We start from the raw sequence: 20,262 nt of genomic DNA, 5'->3' as shown, positions 1-20,262 counted from the left end.
TTCTCTTTGGTCCATCTGCTAAAACTTACCCAGAGAAAAAAAAAGTGATATGAAAAGGGTGGAAGAAGAGATTGATTAAACCCACCGTCAACTAACAATATAAAAGTTTATACCAGGAAGTAGATATTGAAATATTTTGAAGATATTCTTTGCTTTTCTTAGAAAGTTGCCATTGAATCTGAAAGTAGAAAGCAAGAACATAGGAAGGCATTGCTTGAGACTGCATCTCCCCTGCTCTGATTATGTTTACTGCGATACGACCAAAATTAATTATTAATTGTTATGCTTTAGTTACTCTTTCCAAATTATTAGCAGGGTTGTCGAATTAATACGGAGTTGACAATGTATTTGTCGTGATGAAATCTACAGGGTTGGAGAATAGAATCTCTTTTGCCCATTCTTCCACGTTTACTATTTCATTAATGTTTTACGTTGGCAGATTCCATTCCCACAAGGAAAGAAACTGATAAGGAGACACGAAGAAATAAAACATTTCCAAATGAATTTCATTCGAATAACAAAATTTGCACAGGTTTACACCTATACTTTTATATTCAGAGGACAAGGCTCCAGAGACAAACAAATATAAGAATTCAGCTCAACAGTTACAAGATGCAACACGGGAACAGCTAACTATCATAAATATTAGTCTTTTTATTCAACTAGATAAGTATGATGCTTTTGGTGTTATCCGTCCACATAGACGCCACCTTGCGCCAGGGTGAAACATGGACTTCTCAAATACCCATATATCACGGACAAGAACCTGGTAAATATAGGAGCAAACTTGAGTGACCAATTGATTTTGGAAGTCAAAAGGATACGAAGTTCCCTTCACTAAAACAGTTTGTCATTTCCTAGAAAAAGAATGAGTTTGGAGATGGTTTCTCATTTACTATAAAAATACATGCTTAATTGTCCCGTAGACAAACTTCTAAAGAACATAAAATTTGAAATACAAAAAACTGTTTTTAAAAACAATAATTAGCAAGCATCATTATTACCTCCTTGCTTTTATCTCCGGCTACCACAGATCCTTTCGAGTCAAATGCTTCAAATTTCTGCAATTAATATAACATTTATTTAATGTTGAGTGGTTTAAATTCCTATTACTCATGGTATAAGTTTTCAGGGATTGGACCAATTTTAATGTAAAGCATACCTGTTTAGCCAAAATCTCGAGAGTAAGCTGAATAAATGTTTTATCTAGGTCTTTCCGATCAACTCCAATCTGTAATTGAAAAGAAAGTCATCAATAAAAGAAATCATTATATTGAAAACCAAAATACTGAATTGAAAATATGTGCACTCGTGTGAGAGAGAGAGTGACAATACAATTCAGCATCACATATAATCTGCACTTCAGCATAAAGCTAGTAGATCAAAAGGACGTGCTTGGTTGACTAGCACTTCAGAATATTTCAATTATATACAATTAAAATTTTGTTGAACTATTTCATCCCAGAATTTATAAAGCGCAAACTACTTTAAAAACTTCAAAATTAAGTTTTTTGTTCATCATGATGCCTACAAAAGATATAACTAGTAACTCCAGGGAGATCTCCAGAGAAACTATACAAAGATACCAAGAAACAAACTGATTAACTTCAAATTTTTCAGTAGTAAAATGGTCAGAACATCTCTAGCAATGCATCCTACCAAAGCTAATCATAGTTATACTATTACTTGATCCAATGGGACCAGATTTTGATAAGTGATGCTTCAGTGTTAGCAAGTTCACGCCTCAGCTCTTTGATGTGATCTAATGCCAGTAAAGGCAGATGTTCTTTCTATTGTTTCATATTTGTGCTATATTTTTAGTTCCCCTGCCACATCATGACCAAAACTTAAATACAGTACAGAAGAATACTAACCAGACGTGCCCGCAAAGTTCGAATCATAACAACAGGCTCAACCATTTCCCAATATACCTTGCTCCATGCAGATTCTCTTTGTTTAATTTCATTCTTAAGTGCCTTGGACAAGAAAATGAACACAAGATCTCAAAAATTAAATTATATTCCCTTTAGAAATTATTAATGAAAATAATACACAGAATTGCATTATAGGTCATATTCACTAATAAAATCACATAAAAGAACTGAAGCATACAGAAAACATCTTCTCAGTAACTGATTTCCGTAAAGATCTTCTGTCACCATTGGCTATTAGAGTGTTTATCTGAAAAAAAAATGTATATATATATATATATATATAAAATATCAGCATTGGGGCTAACAAGATATCCCTACTGAAATCATAGAGGAAAAGAAAGTCAATACAACAACGTATACTACAACCAATAGAAAGAAACTACCAAGAAATAAGGATTACAAATTGTCCTAGCTGGTTAAAATTCAAAACATGAACAAAGACCAGACAAAGTGTCTTCTGTACTTAATTTCTTCAAGGCATTTGTTTAAATTGTTTCTCCTGAACACTATCTGAATTGGCTGTATCACTCCAAAATGGTCTCCCTTCAAATCTTTCCAATAATACACTCTCCTAATATATTAAATTATAACTACCATGCACCAACATTCTATAACAGAAAGTGCGTGCTTCCAATTTTGGCATTCACAAGGAGTGGCAATTCCACAAAATAAGAGTGATTTTGTTTCTTAAGACAGGGCATCAAATGCCATTAGGTATCTGCTTTACCCACACAATCTGTTCAATTAAATAAGGATTTGAAATCATCATAAGTAACTCAACAACTAGCAGAGATTTCAAATTTAAAAAAGACTGCATGTTCAGAGCAGCATATTCATCATTCATAATTTTGAACAATTTAAACACTTGTATCAAATTAAATTAATTAACAATTGATCCCTCTAGTTTTCAACAAATTGATGTAATATCATCTGACAATCTTGAAGATTTGGAACTGATCGACATCATCTCTGTGGCAGTAGAGAATCCAGAGATAGTGCAACACCAGCAAACATGAGCCCCGTAAGAAAAGATATGGGAATACAAGTCAGTTTTACAAATGTGGCACAGTGGCACTATCTTTTCTGACAATAGAAACAATGAAACAACAGGAGGACTGAATTTTTTTATTTGTTTCAATTAGAAATTTCAAACATATGAATGATATTGTTAAAGTTGAAACTAGTGGGACCAAAAGTGTAATTAATAAGACATTTTTTCCATTTCTTAATTTCTTTTAGTTTTAGTTCTACAGTAGTGCTGCCTGAACTAACAGGTAATTGGTAAAAGATCTTATCAAATGGTAGAATCAGTAGCAAGAAAGAAAAACACATTATTTGATTTACTTAGCAGACATCACCACCTAAAGGAGAAAGACTTTGCGGGTTAGTTGTTGTTTGATCTTGTCACGATGAATTAGAAAAAAAAAACTTAGTAAAGGCAACAGAGCATACCTCCTTGTACATATTGACAGCCTCTTTGTAGAACTGTTTTTTTGAATATCCCTTTTTTCTTAACTTAGCAATAGCATAGGCACTTTTGAGCTGCAACAGAGTAAAACACAAAGCTTGATTAAGGTTATTGATAGGCTCCATTAAAATAAAAGGGTCCAGGGTCAATATTTTCAGATTGATTTTAATTTTCTTTTTCTTTTCCACTCTGTTATAAAAGAGAATATTTAGAAGAAAAAGGGAAGAATGTACTCAAAAAGGAAAATAATTCCTCCCGACAGCAACAATCTGCTGCGATTCTCCAAGAATGGGTGTAAAGAAAAGAGAGAAGAATGGATCAAAATAAAAGGATCCAAGGACAAAACTTTCAGAGTGATTTTCATTTTCATTTTCTTTTCCAATCTATTATAAAAGAGAATATTTAGGAGAAAAGGAGAAGAATGAAGTCAAAGAGAGGAAAATAATCTCCCCTTCAAAGAAAGCAACAATCTTCTGTGATTATCCAAGACTGGGTGTAAAGAAAAGAGAATGGAAAGAACAATTTGGATGAATGATTACATTAATATAGTTTGGTCCTATTCTCGAAATTTGGGGAAATAATGCAAAACAAAATTAAAATAATTTATATGCATAATCACCTCAAGAATTATGTCAACTTTTGTTCTTCTCCAACCACTTATAGTGAACCATCTGATGATACAGAGAAATTATACATAAGATCATGATAAATCATTATCATAGTTTATAAGGAAATGTAATGCTTATACACGGAAGGCATATCAAAATGGTAAAGAAAATAACTAGAAAAAGGCATAAAGAATTCTAAATGTTAAAATAAAAACATAAATAGCAATGCAAATTTCAAATTTATATACACACACCCACATACACAACACTAGAGTCTGTTTGTGACGACAAGCCATGTATAAACCATAGAGATTTAAAACCACTGAGATCTAACCTCTTCCAAAATGGGATTTTTTCACGAGGTTCATAAGGTTCATAGATAAATCCAGGACTTGATAGGGATATTTGTTGACCCTGCATCAATGATATGATAGCAAAGCATCAAAATAATTACCAGATCAGTAAATTAATGCCTTGTTTGACATATGTTTCTGTTTTTAATTTTTAAAACAGTATGAAATTTAAGATAAGATAACATTTTGAAAACAGAATGAATGAAAAATTTGTCTGGCAGGACAACTTCTAAAGTTTTGAAAATTGGCGAGGTTTGAGCTCCATCAATATGAATGGTTTACTTTTCATTCATATGCAAATGATACCATTGTATTTTGTTAGTTAGAAAACTGGCATTAGTGAATGTACATATTTACAGTTATGCCATCATGATTTTATGGAAACTGGTCTGGAAATCTTTTAGCTGTTTCTATATTTTAGTATTCAAAATTGATCTTGTAGGATAGTTTTAAAACTCAAAAACAGAAATCAAACAATCTCTAAATGATCACTATGAAAGTCTAGAAAATAGAATATTAGAAGTGATAGAATGTTTTAAATAATGACACTCGCTTATTTTATTATAAAATTTCAAAAGTATGAATAGAATTCCAATTAAAGAGTTTCATTATATAGAAACATACCATCTTTCTAAAACTTGTTCTCTTAGAGATCGTTACCTTCTGACTAAATCTACTCATCCATTGTTTATCTATTTGAAGATCAGGAAACGCCTAAGTGATCATTGAGGTGAGATCTTCTAATCTATCCAATCAGGTCTTGTAAAAGAGTAACTTAGCTTCTGCTCTTTTCTCTCTAGTTTCACGTTTTCCAATGCATGTGATGTTGGCTATATCGCATGTGTTGTTTGAGTCTTCCATTAGTTTCTCTATTTATCAGTGGTTTTAACGGTATACCCTGATCATGATTCGGTGTTTTGTAGGAGAAGATAGAGTCATTTGAGCTTCTAACAAGTAAGGAAAGTTAAATACCTTGTTTCTAAAGTTTTAGTAACTTGATAATATGATTTGGTATGTAGGAATTGTATGGAACCATTGTTGAAATCTGTTTTGAGTTCTATGATAGTGTATTGTGTGACATGTTGAATTGATAGTTTGGTATGGTGAATTCTTGTTATAGATAGCTTGCTGATTGTTACTGGTTTTTGATGAGCTGAGAATAATACAATTTCTGTTTTTGATTGGTCATTTTGCTGCTGAACTTTGGTTTAGTAATAGGTTAAGTGCTGGTTGGAAATTTGTTAGGGTATAAGGTGGGAGGTAATGAGAAGGAGAAGAAAGGTAGGAGGGAAGTGAGGCCGAACGGTATTGACCGTAAAGGCCGAACGGTGGAAGACATGGAGAGGTTATGTAAGGACTTGGATTTGAGTCAGCAAAAAGGGGATGACAAGTGGCAAAGGATGAGAGGTTGAGTACTTTAAAATAAAATTACATTAGTTTGGAAACAGTGGGTTTTAACTCATTCCTCTTGTCTGAGAAACCATTCCCCTTCCAGCAAGCTCTCTCCTCCTCCTACATCTTCTCCCTTTCCATCCTTCACACTGAACCATTAAAATCTTGATTAGGTGCTGCCCCAACGATCACAAAGTAGCGGGTGTTGCTCTTAGTCGGTCAATTTTCCCAAATCTGAACCGGTAAGAAAACCCCCTTTCTCATGTGCCCTAGGGTTGTAAGCATGTGATTGAACTTGGTGCATGCAACCCATTTCGTTTTCTTCCATAATCTAGCTTCTATTTGGTGCTAAGATTCGTTTTCTATCATCAATTGATGATTTATAGGTGATTCTAACCTTTTGAAAGTGCAAGCAAGTGGTCTAGGGTTTCTACTTGAGCTTGGTTGTCTACACTAGAGGTAAGGGGAGCTAGTTCTCTTTTTGATTTTACTGTATGACGTGATTACATAATGATTTTCAAATTGGTATGTTGTTGGAAGCATAATTTTGAATTTTGCTAACTTGAAATGCATGTATGAAAGTGTGAGTGCTACGTGAATGTGGTGATTGATGGATGTGAACTGTTTGGGATGATTTTGAGTGATGAATTATGTATGTTGGAACTGTTTTGGTGTGTAAAATTTGTTATGGTGTTGATAGGAAGGAAAATCAAGTGTCTTAGGGTCACTTTTTGGTCATTTTAGAGGAAGTGAGGTAGGGATTTTGAGTAAATGAAGGCTGCAGTGTTCCTGGACTGTTTGGGCAGCCTAGACAAGTCCATTGTGACTTGTTAGAAGCATAACAGTAGTTGAAAACAGGTTCCAAGTAGTGGAATCGAATTTGGGTCCCTAAGTTGTTGAAATTAGTGTTTTGGATGCTGAAAGTGAACTTTAATCACTTAAAAATGGTGGTAGAAATGTTTAGAATCATTTGGATAAGTTTAATTAAGTCTAAAACGAGAATTAAGAGTCTAAGAAGTTGGGAAAAGTGGTTAGAAATGGTTAAGGGAGGTTCTGTTACCATTCTGCAGAGTTCTGAGAATTCTGCAGAATTAAATTCTGCAGAACGCGCAAACTGAGCGTTCGTCCATGGCGGAGCTGAACGCTCGGCCATGCATGTGCTGAGTGACGTTCGGTCAAATGTTGGTTGGATGAACGTTCGGTCTTAGGAGATGATAGTAATAGCGTTCGTCCATGGGAATGTGTTAGTGATTAGCGTTCGTCCTTGTCTGGGGACGTTCGGTCAAAGGTTGGAGTGATTAGCGTTCGTCCTTGTCTGGGGACGTTCGGTCAAAGGTTGGTGTGATTAGCGTTCGTCCTTGTCTGGGGACGTTCGGTCAAAGGTTGGTGTGATTAGCGTTCGTCCTTGTCTGGGGACGTTCGGTCAAATGTTGGGGGATTAGCGTTCGTCCTTGAGCCGGTGTTAGTAATCAGTTAGCGTTCGGTCATGATGAGGCTTGATATTGAAGCAGTTCGTCCAAGCGGTTAGGACGTTCGTCCAAACAGGGTCCGTCCAAGGACTTTTGGGCGCTCGTCCAAGTAGTTCGTCCAATGGTGTTAGGACGTTCGTCCAAACAGTGTCCGCCCAAGGGCTTTTGGACGCTCGTCCAAACAGTGTTCGTCCAGTGATATTTTCTTTTGTGCTTTCTCTCATTCCAGTAAGCTTTGTTAATTAAATATTTCGGTTACAATTTATGAATGCATCTTCATGTGATCCAGATTGGTTGAAAGTGTATGATTATAAGTGGTTTATGATGTACATTGTTGATTCAAAAGGAATATTATGAGATTTAAAATGGTCGGATTAAATCGGAAATTTAGATCTCTCGGTGAGATCAGTTAGTGTATTGAATGAATGTAAGAGGCTTCCATATGGGGGGTTATCCCTAACACTCCAACGGTCTTTCATTCTCACTTAGAGAGGATCGACGCGTGTGGTGGGAGTAGTGGGAGGTCCTAGGGTAGACGCTATCACTGGAGGTCTATTCCGCGGTAACGGATTAGCCTTGTGTATGGTCGGGTGGAACCCCTCGGCAATGGCTTTGCAAAGCAGTAGAGGCCATCACAAGTGCACAACCCGCCCCAGCTCTACATACATTCTATGTCCGGACGTGTCTAGAGTCTTAACATGATAGGATACTTGTCTTGATGAGTGTTATTAAATAAATGCTTATGTTTATGATGACTTATGTGTATGGATATTCTGGTAAATGCTAGATTGGTTGAAAATGAATTGTATGATTGTTTGAGATCTAGCTCACCCTTGCATTTGTGTGTGTTGCATGTGTTTGATTTCCCTCTTGCGATGATCATCCAATCCTTTGGATGTGAGCAGTAGGTGATGATGTACCCTTGGAGCAAGCGTTGGAGAATGAGGAAGACCCAGCTCCTAGTGCTTAGGATTTCTTCTAGCTATGATGTTCAATAGCTTTTTATTTTGAAAAACTTCTAGCCTTCATTTTAGCATGATCTGTATTTTGGAGAATTATGAGCTTGTACTTATATTTTAAAGTTTTCCAGTCAGACTTGGATAACTGTACTCCTAATTCCATCTATTGCGTACTCCTAACTGTTTCTATTATTATAATTGATGCATTCTACGTATATACTTTGTTATATATTTTGGGATGTCACATTTATGGTATCAGAGCCTAGCCTCTCCCAGTACGGTGTGGTTCGAGGACGAACCATTCGGAAGTTGGTGGGCATGTGACACCCGGGCACTGACGAGGGCGGGGAGTGACGCCGGTGCAGGGAGCATGGTGCAGGGGGCACAGACAATGAGCGGCTCCTGGCAAGGCTTCCGGTGGAAGGGGTACATGAATGAATCGAACATACACCGGAATGAGAGGGATCTGGAGACTGTGTAGGTATGGGACTATACGGTTGAAGGATAGCTTAAAGGAATTGATTTGACTACTCATATCACCAAAATGCATTTACTTTTCGGTAGCCTGACTCATAAGAACTCCATGGTTAAGCGTGCTTAGCCTGGAGTAATTCTGGGATGGGTGACCTTCTGGGAAGTTTTCCCAGAAAGTGTGCGAGTGAGGACAAAGCACACTGGAAAGCCTAGTGGTGGTCTGTGGGGGCAGTCAACGGTCCCTGTGAGTTGCCGGGACGTTACAGATGGTATCAGAGCAGTTTTTATCCTTAAAGAACCTGTAGGGTGTGTGCATCCTTTGTTTGTGCTTATGTGCCTTAATTGTACGGAAGCATTCTAAATTCTTGAGTAAGACTAATTGTTTTACTCTCTGCTCTTAAACAGAATATGGCACCTAGGCTTCCTCCTCCTCCCCCACAGGCCGATCCGTCTGACTCTAATCAGATGCTGAATGAGGTGCTGCAAGCATTACAGCAACAGAATGCTAATTTGGTGCAACAGAATACCATTGCACTACAAAACCTGGAAGCTGCTAGGATGTCGGCTGAGAATGCTAGAGTGGCATCTGAGAACACTCAAAGACAGCTCATTGAAGTGTTGACTAGCGGCAGGGCCACTCCAGGTGCTTCTTCCTCTGCTACTCCTGCCCAGGAGTGGAGTCTGGAGAGTTTTCTCCAACATCATCCAGCCCGATTCACTGGGAAATGTAGCCCTGATGAAGCAGACCATTGGTTTAGGGACATGGAGAGAATCTATGAGGCTAAGGGGTGTCCTGATGAGAGGAAGCTGGCCTACACTCAATATCTGTTGACCGGGGAAGCTGGCCACTGGTGGAGCAGTACACGGTTGATCTTGGAGGGAGCTAGAACCCCTGTCACATGGGACTTATTTAAGAGGAAGTTCTATAGGGAATACTTCCCTGACACTCTTAGATATGCTAAGGAAGTGGAGTTTTTGGAGCTAGTGCAGGGGAATATGTCGGTATCTGAGTATACTGACCGCTTCAAACATCTTCGTAGATTTAACACCATGACAGTGGATGAAGAGTGGCAATGCCGCAAGTTTGAAAACGGGTTGCGTGGCGACATCAAGCTCTTGGTGAGAGGTCATCGTCTGAGGGAGTTTCCAGCTCTTGTGGAGATGGCTAGGGATATGGAGAAGACAAAGAAAGAAGCTGAGGGATACTCGAGCCGTCAGGCCCAGCCCCTGAGGGTTGGGGGACCAGCCATGTCTAGAGGCGGGTCCAGTTCCAGGAAGACACCATACTCCAGATCTTCTTCTTCTCGTAGTTCTGGAGGATCTTCTCAGCCTTCCGTTCAGCCGAGCCAGTCCTCATCTCAGAGTGGCGTGAGATGCTATGGATGTGGCGGTTCGCACTACTTGTCTTCATGTCCCCAGAGGACTAATTTTCGGAGGTGCAACCGATGCCACAAGGAGGGCCACTATGAGCGTGATTGCCCTATGGGAAGGAGAGCTACTTCCCAGCCACAGCATGCAGGGAGATCTCAGCACAGAGGTGGCATCAGACCTCAGGCCACTGGACGTGTTTATGCACTGACAGGGACAGAAGCAGCTAGCTCAGGTGATTTGATTTTCGGTACATGTGTATTGGGTGGTAGATCTTGCATGGTGTTGTTTGACTCTGGAGCGACACACTCATTTGTGTCTGAGACTTGTGCTAGAGAGTTGGGGTTACCAGTGAGAGAGCTACAGTATGACTTGACTGTATCTACTCCTACTTCTGGGATAGTGAAGACATCTACAGTTTGTGTTAGATGTTCAGTAGTGGTTGAGGGGCGTCAGTACAAGGTAAACTTGATATGTTTGCCTTTGCAGGGTTTGGATGTCATCCTAGGGATGGATTGGCTGTCTGTCAATCGTATTCTCATTGATTGTGGAGAGAAGAAGCTAGTATTTCCCAATGAGGAGGATTACACACCTCTGACTCTTGGTGTGTTGAGGCAAGACCTAATAGAAGGTGCATGTTGTTTCCTGATACTATCACACATGGAAGTAAAGCAAGGAGATGCTGACGTAGACCTCTCGGTAGTCAGTGAATTTCTTGATGTGTTTCCTGAGGAGATTCCTGGCTTACCTCCTCCAAGAGAGGTAGAGTTTTCTATAGACCTTGTATCTGGAGCAGGGCCTATCTCTATAGCCCCATATCGCATGGCGCCAGCCGAATTGGCCGAATTGAAAAAGCAGATTGAAGAGTTGTTGGAGAAACAGTTCATCCGGCCTAGTGTTTCTCCTTGGGGTGCGCCGGTATTACTGGTAAAGAAGAAGGATGGCAGTTCGAGATTGTGTGTGGATTACAGGCAACTTAACAAATTAACCATCAAGAATAAGTACCCTTTGCCTAGAATTGATGATCTGATGGACCAGCTACATGGGGCAGTTGTGTTTTCCAAGATTGATCTACGGTCCGGCTATCACCAAATATTAGTTAAGGCTGATGATGTTCAGAAGACAGCCTTTAGATCCAGATATGGCCATTACGAGTATGTGGTCATGCCCTTTGGTGTGACTAATGCCCCTGCCATATTCATGGATTACATGAATAGGATTTTTCGACCTTTCCTAGATAAATTCGTTGTCGTCTTCATAGATGACATTCTAATATATTCTAAGAGTGAAGAAGAACACGCCGATCATCTTAGAACAGTGCTGAGGATATTGAGAGAAAGAAAGTTGTATGCCAAGCTCTCAAAATGTGAGTTCTGGATGAGAGAAGTGCAGTTCCTTGGTCATATTATATCAGCTGATGGGATTTCTGTAGATCCGGCCAAGGTTCAAGCCGTGTTGCAATGGGAAAGACCAAAGTCAGTCACTGAGGTCAGAAGCTTTGTTGGGTTAGCAGGCTACTACCGTCGCTTCATTGAAGATTTCTCTAAGATTGTAGCCCCTTTGACACAGCTAACTAGGAAAGACACTCCATTTGCATGGACAGACCGTTGTGAGGCTAGCTTTCAGGAGTTGAAGCAGAGATTGACTAGCGCTCCAGTATTGGCCATTCCTGACACAGGTAAACCTTTTGAGGTTTTCTGTGATGCTTCCTATCAGGGATTAGGATGTGTCTTGATGCAAGAAAGAAGAGTTGTTGCATATGCCTCAAGACAACTAAAGATTCATGAGAGAAACTACCCTACACATGACCTGGAATTAGCTGCAGTGGTGTTTGCTCTCAAGATATGGAGACATTATTTGTATGGAGCTCAATTTCAGGTGTTCAGTGATCACAAGAGCCTGAAGTATCTCTTTGATCAGAAGGAGCTTAATATGAGACAGAGAAGGTGGATGGAATTCTTGAAGGATTACGATTTTGACCTTCTTTATCATCCCGGGAAGGCAAATGTAGTTGCTGATGCCTTAAGCAGAAAGTCAGTACATGTTTCTGCATTGATGGTTAAAGAGTTGGAGCTAGTTGAGAGCTTCAGTGATTTAAAGCTGGATGTAGAATTTGAACCTGATGGCATTAGATGTTGCAAATTGGTTATATCAAGTAGTATCTTTGAAAGAATTAAGGAGGGACAACTAGTAGACCCCGAGCTTCAGAAGTCAAGGGCTTTAATTGGTAAAGAACAAGGAAAAGATTTTAACACTGGGACAGACGGTCTTCTACGATTCAGAGGAAGAACATGTATACCAAATGATGGAGAGCTGAAAAGAGTGATTTTAGAAGAAGGACATCGCAGTCGTTTTAGCATGCATCCCGGCATGACTAAAATGTACCAGGACCTCAAGGAGTCATTTTGGTGGTCAGGAATGAAAAGTGATATAGCTAAATTTGTTTCCTCTTGCCTTACCTGTCAGAAGGCTAAGATAGAACACCAGAGGCCAGGTGGTATGTTACAACAACCTGAGGTTCCTGAGTGGAAATGGGACAGCATTGCCATGGATTTCGTAACCCATTTGCCACACACTGTCAGAAAGCATGATGCCATCTGGGTAATAGTTGATAGATTGACCAAGAGTGCCCACTTCTTAGCAATTAATTTGAAGATGTCTATGCAGAAGTTAGCTCAGTTGTACATCAAGGAAATAGTTAGATTGCATGGTGTGCCTTCCAGCATCATATCGGACAGAGACCCCCGCTTCACTTCGCGTTTCTGGCAGACTTTACAGAATGAGATGGGCAGTAAACTCCAGATGAGTTCTGCTTACCATCCTCAGACTGATGGTCAGTCAGAACGGACTATACAGTCATTGGAGGATTTGCTTAGGACGTGTGTACTTGATCATCTGGGAGTCTGGGATGAAGTGCTACCATTGGTGGAGTTCACATATAATAACAGCTTTCAAACCAGTATTGGAATGGCACCGTTCGAAGCTCTGTATGGGAGGCGCTGCAGGACACCTTTATGCTGGTTCCAGGATGGGGAGTTTGTGTTGGCTGGGCCAGAAATAGTGCAACAAACGACTGAGAAAGTGAGAGTAATTCAAGAGAGAATGAGAGCCTCACAGAGTAGGCAGAAATCATATGCTGACAGGAGACGCAGGCCTTTGGAGTTCGAGGCCGATGACCATGTGTTTATTCGTGTGACACCTACTACTGGAGTAGGGAGGGCTATCCGTGCTAAGAAGCTTTCTCCCAGATACCTTGGGCCATATCAGATTACTAGACGCATCGGACCAGTCGCATATGAGATAGCTATGCCGCCCCAGCTAGCTAATCTCCATCCAGTCTTTCATGTTTCTCAGCTTCGGAAGTATGTCCCCGACCCTTCTCATGTGTTGGAAGCTGACACTGTACGAGTCAAGGAAGATCTCTCTATAGAGATGCAACCGGTCAAAGTAGATGAGAGGCTATCCAAACGACCAGATGGGAAAGCTACCAGACTGATCAAAGTCATTTGGGACAGTAGAACCGGCGATTCTACCTGGGAGAAAGAGGAAGAGATGAAGAAGTCATATCCTCACTTGTTTTCTGGTAAGTCCTAATTTTCGAGGACGAAAATTCTTGTTGTTGGGGAGAATGTAAGGACTTGGATTTGAGTCAGCAAAAAGGGGATGACAAGTGGCAAAGGATGAGAGGTTGAGTACTTTAAAATAAAATTACATTAGTTTGGAAACAGTGGGTTTTAACTCATTCCTCTTGTCTGAGAAACCATTCCCCTTCCAGCAAGCTCTCTCCTCCTCCTACATCTTCTCCCTTTCCATCCTTCACACTGAACCATTAAAATCTTGATTAGGTGCTGCCCCAACGATCACAAAGTAGCGGGTGTTGCTCTTAGTCGGTCAATTTTCCCAAATCTGAACCGGTAAGAAAACCCCCTTTCTCATGTGCCCTAGGGTTGTAAGCATGTGATTGAACTTGGTGCATGCAACCCATTTCGTTTTCTTCCATAATCTAGCTTCTATTTGGTGCTAAGATTCGTTTTCTATCATCAATTGATGATTTATAGGTGATTCTAACCTTTTGAAAGTGCAAGCAAGTGGTCTAGGGTTTCTACTTGAGCTTGGTTGTCTACACTAGAGGTAAGGGGAGCTAGTTCTCTTTTTGATTTTACTGTATGACGTGATTACATAATGATTTTCAAATTGGTATGTTGTTGGAAGCATAATTTTGAATTTTGCTAACTTGAAATGCATGTATGAAAGTGTGAGTGCTACGTGAATGTGGTGATTGATGGATGTGAACTGTTTGGGATGATTTTGAGTGATGAATTATGTATGTTGGAACTGTTTTGGTGTGTAAAATTTGTTATGGTGTTGATAGGAAGGAAAATCAAGTGTCTTAGGGTCACTTTTTGGTCATTTTAGAGGAAGTGAGGTAGGGATTTTGAGTAAATGAAGGCTGCAGTGTTCCTGGACTGTTTGGGCAGCCTAGACAAGTCCATTGTGACTTGTTAGAAGCATAACAGTAGTTGAAAACAGGTTCCAAGTAGTGGAATCGAATTTGGGTCCCTAAGTTGTTGAAATTAGTGTTTTGGATGCTGAAAGTGAACTTTAATCACTTAAAAATGGTGGTAGAAATGTTTAGAATCATTTGGATAAGTTTAATTAAGTCTAAAACGAGAATTAAGAGTCTAAGAAGTTGGGAAAAGTGGTTAGAAATGGTTAAGGGAGGTTCTGTTACCATTCTGCAGAGTTCTGAGAATTCTGCAGAATTAAATTCTGCAGAACGCGCAAACTGAGCGTTCGTCCATGGCGGAGCTGAACGCTCGGCCATGCATGTGCTGAGTGACGTTCGGTCAAATGTTGGTTGGATGAACGTTCGGTCTTAGGAGATGATAGTAATAGCGTTCGTCCATGGGAATGTGTTAGTGATTAGCGTTCGTCCTTGTCTGGGGACGTTCGGTCAAAGGTTGGAGTGATTAGCGTTCGTCCTTGTCTGGGGACGTTCGGTCAAAGGTTGGTGTGATTAGCGTTCGTCCTTGTCTGGGGACGTTCGGTCAAAGGTTGGTGTGATTAGCGTTCGTCCTTGTCTGGGGACGTTCGGTCAAATGTTGGGGGATTAGCGTTCGTCCTTGAGCCGGTGTTAGTAATCAGTTAGCGTTCGGTCATGATGAGGCTTGATATTGAAGCAGTTCGTCCAAGCGGTTAGGACGTTCGTCCAAACAGGGTCCGTCCAAGGACTTTTGGGCGCTCGTCCAAGTAGTTCGTCCAATGGTGTTAGGACGTTCGTCCAAACAGTGTCCGCCCAAGGGCTTTTGGACGCTCGTCCAAACAGTGTTCGTCCAGTGATATTTTCTTTTGTGCTTTCTCTCATTCCAGTAAGCTTTGTTAATTAAATATTTCGGTTACAATTTATGAATGCATCTTCATGTGATCCAGATTGGTTGAAAGTGTATGATTATAAGTGGTTTATGATGTACATTGTTGATTCAAAAGGAATATTATGAGATTTAAAATGGTCGGATTAAATCGGAAATTTAGATCTCTCGGTGAGATCAGTTAGTGTATTGAATGAATGTAAGAGGCTTCCATATGGGGGGTTATCCCTAACACTCCAACGGTCTTTCATTCTCACTTAGAGAGGATCGACGCGTGTGGTGGGAGTAGTGGGAGGTCCTAGGGTAGACGCTATCACTGGAGGTCTATTCCGCGGTAACGGATTAGCCTTGTGTATGGTCGGGTGGAACCCCTCGGCAATGGCTTTGCAAAGCAGTAGAGGCCATCACAAGTGCACAACCCGCCCCAGCTCTACATACATTCTATGTCCGGACGTGTCTAGAGTCTTAACATGATAGGATACTTGTCTTGATGAGTGTTATTAAATAAATGCTTATGTTTATGATGACTTATGTGTATGGATATTCTGGTAAATGCTAGATTGGTTGAAAATGAATTGTATGATTGTTTGAGATCTAGCTCACCCTTGCATTTGTGTGTGTTGCATGTGTTTGATTTCCCTCTTGCGATGATCATCCAATCCTTTGGATGTGAGCAGTAGGTGATGATGTACCCTTGGAGCAAGCGTTGGAGAATGAGGAAGACCCAGCTCCTAGTGCTTAGGATTTCTTCTAGCTATGATGTTCAATAGCTTTTTATTTTGAAAAACTTCTAGCCTTCATTTTAGCATGATCTGTATTTTGGAGAATTATGAGCTTGTACTTATATTTTAAAGTTTTCCAGTCAGACTTGGATAACTGTACTCCTAATTCCATCTATTGCGTACTCCTAACTGTTTCTATTATTATAATTGATGCATTCTACGTATATACTTTGTTATATATTTTGGGATGTCACAGGTTAGGCCGAACGGTGGAAGGCATGGAGAGGTTAGGTCGGACGGTGGACAACGGGGTGTGACCAGGCCGAACGGTGGGAAGCAGAGAGAATATTCAGTATAAGTTAATTAGAGTAAATAAATATAGTATAAGTTAATTATAGTAAATAAATATATATTCAGGGAAATATTCAATATAAGATATTTATAATTAAGGATATATGCTAGGATAATATACGGAGAGATATTTATATTAAATATAGGGATATTTATATAATATTTAATATAAATATCCCTATATTTAATATAAATATCTCTCCGTATATTATCCTAGCATATATCCTTAATTATAAATATCTTATATTGAATATTTTCCTAAATATATATTTATTTACTCTAATTAACTTATACTATATTTATTTACTCTAATTAACTTATACTAAATATTCTCTCTGCTCATATACTTTCCAACCCTTATTATTACCCCTACCTTAGATCGTAACATTAATGTTAGGGTATAAGGTGGGAGGTAATGAGAAGGAGAAGAAAGGTAGGAGGGAAGTGAGGCCAAACGGTATTGACCGTAAAGGCCGAACGGTGGAAGACATGGAGAGGTTAGGCCGAATGGTGGAAGGCATGGAGAGGTTAGGTCGGACGGTGGACAACGGGGCGTGACCAGGCCAAACGGTGGGAAGCAGAGAGAATATTCAGTATAAGTTAATTAAAGTAAATAAATATAGTATAAGTTAATTATAGTAAATAAATATATATTCAGGGAAATATTCAATATAAGATATTTATAATTAAGGATATATGCTAGGATAATATACGGAGAGATATTTATATTAAATATACGGATATTTATATTAAATATTAAATATAAGGATATTTATATTAAATGTATATATATTCTAGAGAAATATTTAATAAGAGATGGGCGGGAAATAATTAATATAAATAAAGTTTGAGTCTAGGGTTAAAGACATGCTTTTGATTATTGAGTTTTGTGACAGACATTATTGTCTTGTGAGGGAGGTTATGCTTTCAAAGTAATTGAAGGAGGTTATGCTCCCAATTATTGTTTACCCTTGTTTATTCATATATTACCATCAATAAAAGAGATTCATTCATCCAATATCATTTGTTTATTGTTCTGTTACGTGTGAGAGAGTGTGAAAGGTTGTATTTGGCTAGTTTACGTACTCAGGTACGTAACAAAATTGGTCTAGAATTGGCGGTTTGACAGGTGAAATTCTTTGAGAATCGTTTATTAAATGAGCTTGATGTTAGAAGCCCGAGTTTGTGCCATTAGAACTTGGTTAGCTTTGCTTATTGCTGGAAATTGGTCATTTGGTATGTTGTTTGGGTTTTTGGTTGTTACTGGTTTGATCTGATGGACTGAATTGTTGACCAATAGAGCAAATTGGTATTCAATATGATGTTTAAACATGTTTTCAAATCAATCACAATGTTAAGAATACCAATTAGGTCATTGGGATAGGTCTTGAGTGCAATCAGATCAAGAATCAAAGTTTATGGCTTCTAGTGTGATGCTGAGTGGCCCCATGTGGCGCTAAGCTCTGCAAAGTCAGAGAGTCTCTAAGCTCCAGGGTGCTGAGCGTTGCGAAGTCAGAGGGCTCGTGTGTTATATGCCACTGAGCGGTGCTTTTGGACGTTGAGCGCCACTTCATCCTTGCAAGTCTAGACTCTTTTTCTCCTTACGCAAGGCAAGAGGTTGGCTCGCTGGGCACCAATTCTGGACGTTGGGCACTCCCTGTTTCATGTCTTTTTATGTTTTCTGTGTTTTTCTTATTCTTGTTTGGTTTGAACTGGTTTATATAGATTCAATGTCTACTTGTGTGGAATTATGGATGTTTTGTGGTTTGAGTTGAAAATAAGACTGATTTATTATTCTCAATCATAAAAAATACCCTCTATTTGTAATAATTTAATTATCCTAAAAAGGAAAATAAGGAAACTAGGAAAATAAAATAAAAGATTATATATTTATTTCCTCTAATTAGGAAGATTCTAAAGATATTATTTCAAATTACAACACTCCCCCTCAAGCTGGATTATACAAGATTGTATGAACCAAGCTTGGAATAGTCAAACTCAATTGTAGAGAACGTCAATAAACCAAATTGGACAGCAATGAACAAAAGTGAACTAGCACAATGAAACTTGAACTTGGACAGCAATGGACGAGGCAAACTAGCACCATACTGCAGGGACTGGATTGCCATCAATAGTGGCGAACAACAACAAAACTTCAAGAACATGATTTCCATGAGTAACATATGGGAGACCTTCAAAGGCTAACAACCACAAACCTGTAGGGACTTAACTAGCCTGAACAACAATGAACCTTTAGGGACTTAATTGCCCTAACAACAACGAACCTTTAGGGACTTAACTGCCCCAACAACAACAAACCTTCAAGAACTTCACTGTCCTAACCTTTAGGGACTTAACTGCCCTAACAACAACGAACCTTTAGGGACTTAACTACCTAACAACAACGAACCTTCAAGGACTTCACTGTCCTAACCTTTAGGGACTTAACTGCCTTAACAACAACAAACCTGCAGGAACTGAACTGCCCTGCAGCGGCTAACAGCAAAAAACCTATAGGGACTTAACCACCCTACAACGGCTGAAACTTTTCTTCCCCTCACGACTAAACGTCATATGCACGTCAATGACAGAACGTGAAGGTGGAAGAACTAGTGAGAACCGATCCGTACTTGGGGACAAATCTGAAACCCCTAACATCTAACGAGTCAAATCAGCGGGCGGTCTCATAGAACAACTCTCAGTGAGCTGTTACAACAAGGCATTGACGGTGCAAAGATCCTTTCACATGGCAGAAAGCAAAACACTTAGAACTTATTATGGCATCAAAAAACCAATGAAGTGAGGCAACGGCGTCCAAAGAGTCTGAGGTATAATGAGATCCCCCAACCTTAAACACGTCAACCCGGCAAGAAAGTGAATTAAGTGGTGTAGACAGGAAATGGCCAGGTTTGTTTTCCTGTGATAGGAAAACACTTGCAAGAGAGAATCACGGAACTGTAACCAGATGGTGGAGACACATCAGTGGCTCACAAGTTGAATCAACGGAGCAACAAGGAAAGGAAGAGCGATCGCTTGGTCCCAAGAAGGAGCGTACATGGATTCCAACTCCTCCAAGTTGGATTGGAGGTGGAACACCCGAAGATCAAAAGACTGGTCAAGGGTTGCAGAGAGATTGACAGTAGCTCGCAAAGCGACGCCACTCCCGTCTGTGGTGGTAGTGACTGACTGTAGCGGCGATTGACTGCGCCGACGCCGACTGTGGCATTAGCGGCATCAAAGTAGCGGAGAAGACAACAAAGGGTAGGATGAAAGACCAAACCAAAACGCAAAAACGAGAGGAGGTCCAGCGGTGCGGAAGTGTGCTTCGAGAAGACGAAGATGTTGTGAAGACAATGAAGATGGCAGCCATGGCTGCTATGGAGGGTCAGAACATAGAGATGGAGGTTCGGCGACACGACCGGTAGCGGCGCGTTGCGATTCCGACACCGAGAAGGCGGCGCATGACAAACACGCACCCGAGACCAGCTGTAGAAAGGCGACGCGTGGAGGCGTGTTGAGCGAAGTCTAGTCCTGACTCCGGCGGGGTTGGCCGTGGCTCAAGGAGGCGGTCCAGATCCGCTGGTCATCGGATGAAAGTGCGACGGTGGCCGACGGCAGACGGTGGTCGACGGCAGAGAGCAGCGGTGCACGGCAGAGAAATCCGATCGTTGGTCGATGAGACCAGGAAATCAACATCGCCAGAGAAGGAGGACCGGTACTACACGATGAGGGGATCGGCTGAGGAGAGCGGAAAAATCGCCAGCGACGGTAACAACGGCGAGGAACGGGCCCTAG

At 40.1% G+C, this 20,262-nt stretch overlaps 1 protein-coding gene across 2 annotated transcripts; it reads right to left on the bottom strand.

Annotated features, from left to right (window-relative positions):
• Positions 1-485: 485 nt before the first annotated feature.
• On the bottom strand, positions 486-4,488 carry LOC124826955 (uncharacterized). Of its 2 annotated transcripts, XM_088096675.1 has the most exons (8): positions 4,345-4,486; positions 4,022-4,073; positions 3,387-3,476; positions 2,113-2,181; positions 1,875-1,976; positions 1,163-1,231; positions 1,005-1,061; positions 486-766 (listed from the first exon to the last, which is right to left on the bottom strand). In XM_088096675.1, the coding sequence occupies exons 1-8, from the start codon at positions 4,428-4,430 to the stop codon at positions 659-661; spliced, it is 633 nt and encodes a 210-aa protein (XP_087952801.1). In that variant the 5' UTR covers positions 4,431-4,486; the 3' UTR covers positions 486-658. The 2 variants fall into 2 exon arrangements, with proteins under 2 accessions (XP_087952801.1, XP_087952802.1); XM_088096676.1 differs by lacking the exon at positions 2,113-2,181 and having other exon boundaries at positions 4,345-4,488.
• Positions 4,489-20,262: the final 15,774 nt, after the last annotated feature.

This window comes from Vigna umbellata, chromosome 8 (genome assembly GCF_029865625.1).
Source record: "Vigna umbellata cultivar VRB3 chromosome 8, Vumbellata_1.0, whole genome shotgun sequence".
Lineage (NCBI taxonomy): Eukaryota > Viridiplantae > Streptophyta > Magnoliopsida > Fabales > Fabaceae > Vigna > Vigna umbellata.
This window is presented reverse-complemented; position numbering and strand designations above follow the sequence as displayed.